The sequence below is a fragment of the Tupaia chinensis genome, unplaced genomic scaffold, assembly GCF_000334495.1.
Source record: "Tupaia chinensis unplaced genomic scaffold, TupChi_1.0 Scaffold000493_1, whole genome shotgun sequence".
NCBI classification, from domain to species: domain Eukaryota; kingdom Metazoa; phylum Chordata; class Mammalia; order Scandentia; family Tupaiidae; genus Tupaia; species Tupaia belangeri.
The window spans coordinates 726,593-737,479 of NW_006160005.1; the positions used below are offsets into that span (position 1 = coordinate 726,593).

Here is a 10,887-nt window from a genome sequence, read left to right on the forward strand (position 1 = left end):
AAGCCACCAGGTCCAGGACTCGAACACCAGTTAGCCATGTGGGAGTGACCAGCACCTTGTCCACCACGCCACCCGCTGGTCCCTAGGTGTAGGCATTCTTTAAAAAGCTGCCAATGTAGGCGGGACTCCATTTGCTCATTGTACAACAGAGCCACGAACAGCACCTAAACAGGCTGGGGAGGGAGGCTTGTGGGGGGCTCAAGCATGTCCAGGCATTTCGGCTGAACTTTTGTAGGGGGGATAAGCTGGAGTCTGTGGCCAGAGTGTCTAAGAATCTTCCCAGGAGACGGTCAGGAGCACAGCCTCTAAGCCAGGTTCTAATCCTGGCTCTGCTGTTTGTGAGCTGTATGACCTTAGGCCTCCTTCTAATGTCTCTGTTATTAGTCTGTTAGGAAAGTCATGACATGGGGCCAGCAGGTAGTGTGGTGGTTAAGGCACTGGACTCCCACTTGGCCGACGGTGGTTCAAGTCCCAGACCTGGCAGCTTACTTTCCCTCTTTTCCTATCTCTCTGACTCTCTCTGGTCAAAAAAAAAAAAAAAAGATAACAAAATTAAATAAATAATTATGTTAAAAAAATTATGACAAATTTTTACATAGAAAAACGTAGAAAAAAATACTTTACAACTTTTCCAATCACCCAATATTTAGGGAAAAAAAGGAATAATAGCAATTACCTTGTAGGACTGTTGTGGATATTAAACAAGACAGTACACGTTAAGTACTTGGAATAGTGCCTGGACATATAAAAGCTATATTAATATTGACACATTATTATTGCTATTACTGGTAATGATAATTACCTAAGGAGAGCCGTATTAACATTGGCTTATTATTAGTATGAACTATAATATTCCAGGAGGGAGCCCAGCATGGATGAAGGCTTAGTTGTCAGAGAGGAACACACTGTGGATTCTTTCCCCCCGAGTCATCTTCCAGCCTAAGGTCCCCCCCTGTCACTGCCCAGTCCCTAGCCTCATGTGAATCAGAATAGGAGGTTTTGTGTAAAGACAGAAAGATTTACCCAAACCTCTGTAAGAGAGTGGGGACCCCATGACAGAGAGTAACACTGGAGGAGAAGGAATGGCCCCCTGCTGTTGACAGACCCTGCATCAGCTCTAGTGCCCTGAGACTCTCTGCCCAGGGACAGTGGTGGTCAGGGGGACCGGTAGTGGAGCGTAGAGGGCACTGCCCGCACAGCTGATCGTGGGCACTGGGATGCCATCCTTGACCTTCCCGAAATACCTGCAGAGACTGCAGGGAGCTGGAGTGCCCCATGAGCTGGGGGTTGGGGAAAGCCAGGAGCATTTGGTTAGTGAGTTAATGCATGGCACCCCAAACCGACTGTACCTACTGGGGTATGCTTGTGGTCCCCATGGGTGAGGAGACAGGCCAGAGAACAGAATGTACCCACGGAAGGTGTGCACTGGTCGGTGTGGGCCCAGCCCTGACTCCCCGCCTGGTGCTCTTTCTCCTGCATCAGCCTGCTCCAGGGTCTGCAGGATCCGGGCCTCCATAATACACCCAGGGACAGGCCATCCTTTGACAATTGGATGAAGTCTCAGCACTGCCGCCTCCTGCCCGCAGTGTAGGCAGACACCCTCTGCTTACCCTTGTGGTCTACGCACGGAGACACACCCTATCTGCTTGGCCTTGACCTGTGAGGGCCCAGGAGGCATGCATTCCAGTCAGGAAACACGGTGGGCAGGCCAGCCATCTCAGTAAGACGAGGGACAGGCAAAATGTCGTCGATCCTTCCTGTTCTCCGGGGGTGCTTCCTGCCTTCCACACTCCCCACACCCCAACCCTCCTGTCCTTGTGTCCCACTAGTCTTCTATGTCAAGTTTCCAATCCAGCCAAGGCCATACCTTTACTGACCCTTAAACTCACCAAGCTGGCCACGCCCTTGCCCTCACGCTTCCAGCTCCCCATGAGCTTGCCCTCGCTGCCAGGGGCTTATCATCCATCCGGCTGGACAGACCTGCCTGGTTCCACGCAGAAAGCATGGCTACAGGGAAGTTCCCCCGGCCAGTCAGTGCAGGGAGTAAAGGGAACTCACTTAGAGGGATAGGTTTTGATTTTCCAAATCCCCTGACCTAGTTGTTTAACGAGATCATTAACAACATGGGGCCAGCAGGTGGCGCGGTGGTTGGCTGGACGCCCACGTGGCTGACTGTAGTTCGAGTCCCAAACCTGAAGGCTTGCTTTCTCTTTCTCTCTCTCTCTTCAAACTGAATATTTTAGTAGTAAAATAGGGCACGTGTGCTCACCAGAAAGACAAAGAGACAGAAAGCGAAAAATCACTCCCCGGGGGGGGAATGGCCACACCTCAATCCCTTCTCCTCCATTCTCCTCTCGGGATCTTGGGCACACACGCACATGCGCGTGGCGTGAGTTTAAGCCACCAGGTCTGGGACTCGAACTGTGGTTGACTACATGGGAGTCCAGTGACATAGCCATTATGCCAACTGCTGGTCCCCAAACTGCATAATATTTAATAAATAAAATTAAACGAGTAATTTTAAAGAGAGAGATCATTAACAACAGAGACCACTGAGTTCAAAAGAGGAAATGCAACATGAGGTAAATGTTTCCCTCTTGGAGCTCAAAGCTAAGTGCCCCGGAGGAAGGCTGCTTTCAGCTCAGGGCAAGAGGCCCCTCAGCCAATCCAAGCTCTCTGGAGTGTGTGGGCTGCCTCGGAGAAGGCGAGCTCTGTTTCTGCTGTGAGATCTGGGACACGGGGGAGGATGGATGAGGCGACTTGACAAACACCTGGTGAACACCCCTGGACTCAGGCCAAGTGCTGGCAAGCCTGGAAGCTGAGATGAGGACCCTGAGCCGGGGAGCTGGCAGGCCATCAACGTACAAGAACTTGCCTGAATAGTGCTACAAACGCTTCCCTGGCTGTGTCCCGAGGGTCTATGGGAGCACAGAGGTGGGGCTCCCAGCTCATCGGGGAGTGAAGTGGAGGGAAGGCTTTCTGGGGAGACGACACTGAGCCTTCCCTGGCAGGGATTTCTACCTACACAAAGATGGTGGGAAAAGGAAGGGAGGACTGGGTCCCAGGTAGAGCAAATGGCATGAGCAAAGGTGCAGAGCTGTGACTGGGAACACATCCCAGCGCCATGGAGGAAAGGGCCTGTGGGGAGCGGCCAGAGCTGCCGACCGAGAAGAGCAGGAGCCCAGCAGTGCGACACCAATGGATGTTTTGCCCTTGGAGAAAGGGAAACGACAAGGGGGTGTAAGTCTGGAGTGGGTGGCATGTCAGCATTCTGTCATAGACTTTTTCAGGAGAGACGTGGACGGTGGACTTAGGAGCGTCAGCTTGGTCTTGGTGAGCCCAGCTGAGAGGCAAAGGGGGTGGACGCAGGTCTGGACCTAGGGTGACCACCTTGCCTTGGCTTGCCTGAGACGCTCCTGGTTTTAGCGTTCAAGTCCCAAATTCAGGGAACCCCCTCAGTCCCAGGAAAACTGGGACAGTTGGTCAACCTATTAATAGTTGGACCAGGAGAAGGAGGGCAGAGAGGAAGAGAGATTTGAGAAGTACTTGAGGGAAACCAGCAGGGCATGGGGAAGCGAGGACGAGGAGGCCTCTGGGATGACGCTCAGGTTTCTGGCAGAGCTGTTGTTTGTGACTATACCATTGAATAAGAGAGGGGACAAAATAAAAACAACCCCTAACATGCAGTGGGGGGTCTTTGAAAAGTTCATGCAAATGAATATTATGAAAAATCTATACATGAATGACACATCTTTTTGCACCAAAATAAACCTGTACTCTACGTCCATTCTCCTGTGAACATTTTTTTTGAAATGTATATATTAAGGTTTTTGCTATAGGGCACATGCACTCACTGAAGAGACAGAGACAGTGAGAGGGAAAGTGAGAAATCAGCCCCCTAGAAGGGATGGCCATGCCGTATCCCTTCTCTATTTTCATCCTGGGATTTTGGGCACACTACACACATGTGCCTGACACGAATTTCAAGCCACCAGGTCTGGGGCTCAGCCATGTGGAAGTCTAGCACCCTAGCCATCATGCCACCTGCTGGCCCCCTTGCCCATGAACTTTAAACAAAACAAAACAAAGAACTTTTATTTACTTACTCTGTGAGAGAGAGGGAGAGAGGAGAGAGAGAGCACCCTGAACAGGGTCCTGGTACCACTACCGCCCCTGCCTTCAGCCAGCCCAGCTCATGGGCACGGGTGTGCTCAGTGTCCTTGGGGAAGTCTCTGGACGGGACTCAGTAACCCTGCCATGTGGCTGCCTGACAGGGCATCACATTTTATTACTGCACCTCAGGTGGCCCTCTTTCCATGAACTTTCTGAAGCCCCCTTGTACGAAGTGCCAACTCAGCACTCTCCCGAGAGCTTTACCTGCCACAGCCAGTCCTCACAACAACTGGCGGAGGCAGGCCATGTGTTTACCCCGGTTTCACATCATGGACTGAAGCAAAGCAAGGCTGAGTAACTTGCCAAAAGCAGAGCCAGGACTCGAACCGAGGCCGTCTGGCTCTAGAGAGCTCTTAACTATCAGAAGGAACTGGCTTTGGTGTTTCTTTTTAATTTGCCAGATGGTGTACACTCACCAGAGAGAGACAGAGACAAAGGGAGAGGGAGAAAGCACCCCCAGTGGGGCTTGGTCACACCACAATCCCTTCTTCTCCACCTCTTCATCCTGTTGGGACTTTGGGTACAGCGCCCATGTACATACCCCAGGTGTGTTTTTCTTTCTTTTTTTTTCTTTTTTTCTTAGAGATTTTTGCTATAGGGTACATGCATTCGCCAGAGGCAGAGAGAGACAGAAACAGAAAACAAGAAATCACCACCTAGGGGAGATGGTTACACCGCAATACCTTCTTTTCCGTTCTTCTCTTGGGATTTTAGGCAAACAGGCACATGCGCCTGGTATGAGTTTCAAGCCACTGGGTCTGGGACTTGAACCATGGTTGGCTCTGTGGGAGTCCAGCACCTTAACCACTACACCACCTGCTGGTCTCCCAGGTGTAATTTTCAAGCTGCCAGGGCTTAGACTCGAGCTGTGCTGTCAGCTATTTGGAATCCAACTCCCTTAACCACAGCCACAGGGCCAACCCATGACTTTTTTTAAGAGCTTCTTCACCATAGGATGTGTGTTCTCTCCAGAGAGAGCGACAGAGACAGTGAGAGGGAAAGTGAGAAATCACTCCCCAGGGATGATGGCCACAATCCCTTCTCCTTAATTCTTTTCCCAGGATCTCGGGCACACACACACACACATATGCCCAGTGTGAGTTTCAAGCTACCAGGTCTGGGACTTGAACCATGGTCGGCCATGCTGGAGTGCAGCAACGTAACCACTATGCCATCTGCTGACTCCAGCTTTGGTTTTAAACATTTCAAGTCAAGGTGTGATGGGCCATCCAGTTCAGGCTAACCTAGTTGAAGGCAAGAGTCAGAAGCTCAGGGGTGAGTCAGGGCAGGAGATAGAGATCTGGGAGTCCTTCCTGAATTAGACCAGATCCTACTAAGTGAATTTGATAGTCCAGGGAATGAGAAAAGAAGTGGGCCGTGAATAGAAGTCGAGAACAGTAGCTATTTAAGGAACTGCTATAGGAAAAAGAGTTCAAGGAAAGAGGCCAACAAGTGACAACCAGAAATGGAGGAGAAACACTGTGAGAGAATGCATCCCAGCATGTGTGGATTCAGGGTGTTTGCAGACTCAGCGGGCAGGGCTTCTCTGCTAGTGGTAGAATGCTTTCAGAATTGACCAAAACAAGATGAAAGTGGGGGAAAGTCTCCGACAGTGCTGGAAGCCAGTCCACTGGAGTCTTAATATGTAAATATAACTTCAAATACACACATTTTTAATTTAAAGGTAACCACTGTCTATGACTGAACTGATTTTAGTGTTGGAAGTCACACATCCTGGGAAACCCTCCAATCCCAGACAAAGCTGGACGAGATCTTTCTTTCTTTCTTTCATTTCTGCTTTTTTTTTTTTCTAAGGTTAGGGAAGGACGAAGGCACGGGTAGCTAGAGAGGCAGTCGGGCAGGGTAGTTTCTCTGTGTCCCTGGGTGGGAAAACTAAGCTACAGGGAGGCATGGGGAGGAGGAGAGGCCCAACCTGAGATGAGCCGGCTGGGAGCAGATGGAGAAAAGCCGGGAGGAGATGGAGGAGGAAAGGGCCGAGTGATGCTACGAGGGGCTCCAGGTGAGGGGCAGGTCGCGTTTGCTGTGGCCCTAACCAGTGTAGACGCGGATTTCTTCAGCCCCCTGGACACACAGATGGGGCTGATTGCTCTAAAGCAGAGTGTCTCCTCCCGGGCCCTACTTCGGAGGTGAGGATGTTGGGGAGACACGGCCGGCTAAGCGCAGAGCTCCAAGACCAAACAGAGTAGGGAAGTGAAACCCGAAGAGGCCATCGGAGAGGGAGGACACGGGTGGGCCACAGGCCGTGTTAGTAAGTACCAGTAAGGGCAAAGGGCAAGGGACATAGCAGGGCCGTGAGATTATGGAAGTTAGATTTGTTAAAGGACGGACTGTGCCCGGTAGGAGCCCGGCTGTTGTGTAGGGTCCGAGGTGGCAGGACGTGGGTGGGGTTTGCAGCTTCCTGGCTACGTCTTAGTTCTCAAATGCCTCAAATGCCGGCAGATGGACGGTGGGGCTTTAACTGTCAGAGTGCCTGACTTAGGCCGGTTGGTGCTCAGTCTTCCTGCCCCCTCCCTCCCTTCCTTTCTCTTTTCTCTATTCATTTATTTCTTCCATGAGTGAGAGGGAGAGAGTATCCCCCAACAGGATCTCAGTGCCACAATCCCCACCCCGCCTCAGCCAGCCCTGGAGCGTGGGTACACGCACACCCAGATACACAGGAAGGTCTCTGGCTGCAAACCCAGGACCTTTCTCTGGTCCCGCCTTGCCGAGTGTCACGTTTTACTGCACCCTCCCCGCACCAATCTGGCTGGCGGGGCTCACCTTGTCAAACAGACAGATTGGAAAGCAGATTCTGTCCCATTGGAAGACGCCCTTCAATAGCAAAGGCTCAGGAAAACTTGGAAGTCAGCTCCCTTTCTGTGACGCACCTTCCCCTTGGGCCCACCCACTCAGTTCCTACCTAGCTCCCCCCTCTGTCCCTTTAGACCCAGTACTTACAGAGAAGGACCTTCCTGCCAGGTTGGAGGACTTGACAACCTCAGTCACGCTGACATTCAGACACGTGTGGTCTGTGAAAGGAGCGGCAGTTGGGAGGCAGGGGGGGGGCCCCGAAACTGAACGGGGTAGGGGGGGGGGCTGAAAGCCACGGGGCATTCTAAGACTGTAAGGCTTGCCTAGCCCAGGGTATTGTAGGTCACAGACACCGAGGGGTTAGGTGGCATCAGTCCCAATGGGTCTAGAGTTTTCCTTTGACTTTCTCAGTGTATAATGAGTCTAAATTCAATATATACTATTCATTATATAATGAGTGACTGCTGCCATGCTGTCGGGCTTCATCTCTCCCTGCTAATTAAAGAGGGTTCTGGAACCAGCAGGTGACGTAATGGTTACGTTGTTGGACTCCCACATCGTTGACCACAGTTCATGTCCTGGACCGAGTAGCTTAAACTCACACCGGGCATGTGTGCGTGTGTGCCCAAGATCCTGAGAGGAGAATGAAAGAGAAGGGATTGTGGCGTGGCCATCTCCCAGGGAGTGACTTCTTGCTTTCTGTCTCTCTGTCTCTCCAGCAAGCACATGTGCCCTATAGAAAAACTCTCTCTTTCTCTCTCTCTCTCTCTAAAAAAAAAAAAATAAATAAATAAATAAAAATAAAGAGGGTTCTGGCACCATCAGATCAGACCTGATAGTGTTTAGAGTGAGAGTCTTGTGACAGAAATAGAAAGAACAGGATTTTAACAATAAGAGCTAACATGTATAGTTTCCTAGATGCACACAAATTAGTATCTATTTATTATTTTTCCACTTGAGACATGGATGGAAATAATGGTGGAAAGGTCACGAGTCACTCAGCCAAGTTCACAGAGGGTAAGTGGCAACTCTGGGTGTGAACCTGCACTCCAGACCACTGCTCTGTAATCACCTCTGGGTTATGGGTCATTACCAGAATGACGTGTTTCCTTCACGATGTTAAACTATCGATAAGTACGGGGCCAGCAGGTGGCATAGTGGCTGGGGTGTTGGACTTCCACATGGCTGACTGCGGTTCGAGTCCCAGTCCAGGTGGCTTGAAAATCACGTGAATCATGTGTGTGTGCGTGCTCTGAGTCCCCGGGGGAGAATGGAAGAGAAAGCATTCTGTGACCGTCTCCCCTGGGGGATGATTTCTCACCTCTCTTTGTCTCTGTCTCTCTCTGGCAAGCACACCTATTCTATGACCAAAAAAAACCTTAAAAGAAAAAGAAAAAGAAACTTGCAAGCAGGGCTGCCCCATAGCTTAGTGGTTAAGGGAACCAGATTCCACACAAATGACCACTTTTTTTTTTTTTAAGAGAGATTTTTGCTAGAGGGTGTGTGCACTTGCTGGAGAGACAGAGACAGAGAGACAGCGAGAAATCACCCACCCGGGGAGATGGTCATGCCTCTATCCCTTCCCCTCTGTTCTTCTCCTCTTGGGATTTTGGGCACACACGCACCCGGCATGAGTTTCAAGCTGCCAGCTCCTGGACTCGAACCGCAGTCAGTTATGTGGGAGTTCGGTAATGCAACCATTACACCATCTGCTGGTCCCAACCAACAACCTCATTTTGAATCTTAGCCTCAGTGGCTTAGATATGCGTGCCCCAAATCCTGACATGATGGAGAAATGGAGAAAAAAGGATTGCAGTGTGATCCCGCCCCATTGGAAGGTGTTTTCCCCTCTTTTCTTTCCTCTTTCTCTCCCACCCATGCCCTCTGGGTGGGAGAGAAAGATGATTATTATAATAAAGATATATACGTAAAGAATATCTTGCTGCATAGAATTTCGTAAGTCATCCACAAATTCAGCTTACCTAGACGTGACTTTATCAGGAAGTGATATATATTTTTAAAATTTGATTTATTATTATTATCATTATTTTAATTCATGAGACAGAGAGAGAGAGAGAGAGAGAAAGAAAAAAAGTGAAAAAGCAAGCCACCGGGTCTAGGACTCAAATACAATAGGCCACGTGGGAGTCCAGCACCTTAACCACCATGCCACCTGCTGCCCCCCAGGAAATGATATTGTTTCTTGAGTTTCTTCTCGGTGCCAGGTGCCTGTAATATTGAGCAGCGATGGTGCCCGCGTAAGAACCCACATGTGCTATAGACAGAGAGGCGTTGTAATTGAGTGCTAGCAAAGCCACAGCGGACCTCGGACACAGAGTAACTACTGGGAGTTGGACAGGAGGGGAGGCTTCAGAGGTACACCCTCATAAACATTCCAACCTGACTGATAGGTATTTTCATCCTTTATTTCTTCTGGAATATCCCAAATGCATTCATTCTTTTCCTTTTTTTTTTTTAATTTTTTACTTCAGTGTCAGCAAATGTTTATTGAGTACGTGCTGTGCCCCAAGACATGTGCTCGATGCTGGGGATAGATAGGGTGGTGAGCAAGATGTCTTCCTGCCTGGGTGAACTGTTCGTTTGCTCGGAATGATCTTCTACAGACATCTCTGGGTATCAGCTCTTAAGCCTTGTCTGCAGAGTTTGGGAGCTCTAGGGGAGACTGTGGGGCAGGCGGGAGGGACATGGACACCAACATGACAACATCTGAGTTTGAATCCCAGTCCGACTCTCACACAGAGGTGACCTTACATAAGTTATTCTTCGTGCCTCAGTTTCCTCTCCCATAAAAAGTGGCTATTACTGGGGTCAGGTGGTGGTGCAGAGGTAGCACGACTGGACCCATGTGGGACAGTCCCTGGGTTCACACTCCAGGACGTCCCTGAGCTGCCAGGTGCACACGTGAATCTGTGATCTGGGCGCTGGGACTATGGGTGGATCATGGTGGGAAGACCCTGTTGGGGAGTCCCAGCTCTCTATTTCTCTCTCTCTCGTGAAGGAAGTAAATACATAAACTTTTAAGAAGTTGTTCATCCTGATATTACCTGTCTCACAGGGTTCAACTTTTATATTATATTTTATATATTTTAATATTTTTCTTTAAAGAGTTAATATTTTTAAGAGAGATTTTTGCCGTAGGACATGGGCACTCACCATAGAAACAGAGAGAGACAGAAAGCGAGAAATCACCCCCCAGGGGGTATGGCCACACCACAATCCCTTCTCCTCTTAGGAGTTTGGGCATGCATGCACAGGCGCCCAGCCTGAGTTTAAGCCACTGGGTCTGGGACACAAACCACGGTCGACTATGTGGGAGTCCAGTGACACAGCCATTACGTCATCTGCTAGTCCCAAAAGAGTTAATGTGTTTAACGTAGGGCACTAGCTGGTTCACATTCCATGTTGCTCTCTAAGTCATGGTGATAGAATTTCAAACAGTTCATGGAAAAATGGAATTAAAGTGTCGATTTATTTTGGTACAAAAAATATTTTGAGAACCAGCCTTGTGCTTAAGGGAGCTGGATCTCACATGGTTGACCATGGTTCAAATCCCTGTCCTGGTGGCATGAAAAACACATTAGGTGCATGTATGCAAATGCCCCAAATTTCAGTAGGGTGGAGAAATAAGGAGAAAGGATTGTGGCATGATCACGCTCCATTGGGGGTGCTTTCTCTTCTCTGGCAATAATTTTTTAAAAGTTGAAAACTGGGCTGGGGGACCAGTAGTTAGCGTAATGGCTATGTCGCTGGACTCCCATGTAGTCGACTGCGGTTCAAGTCCCGGACCTGGCAGCTTAAACTCACTCCAGGCGCAAGTGCGTACGTGCCCAAGATCTCAAGAGGAGAATGGAGGAGAAGGGATTGTGGCGTGGCCATCCCCCC

At 49.8% G+C, this 10,887-nt stretch overlaps 1 protein-coding gene across 1 annotated transcript in view; it reads right to left on the bottom strand.

Annotated features, from left to right (window-relative positions):
- PIK3R6 (phosphoinositide-3-kinase regulatory subunit 6) overlaps nt 1–10,887 on the bottom strand; it is a 68,305-nt gene that overhangs the window by 3,080 nt on the left and 54,338 nt on the right. The window contains exon 16 of the mRNA XM_027774919.1: nt 7,132–7,247. Coding sequence (XP_027630720.1) covers nt 7,132–7,247 — 116 coding nt within the window. The remainder of the gene's footprint in view (nt 1–7,131; nt 7,248–10,887) is intronic.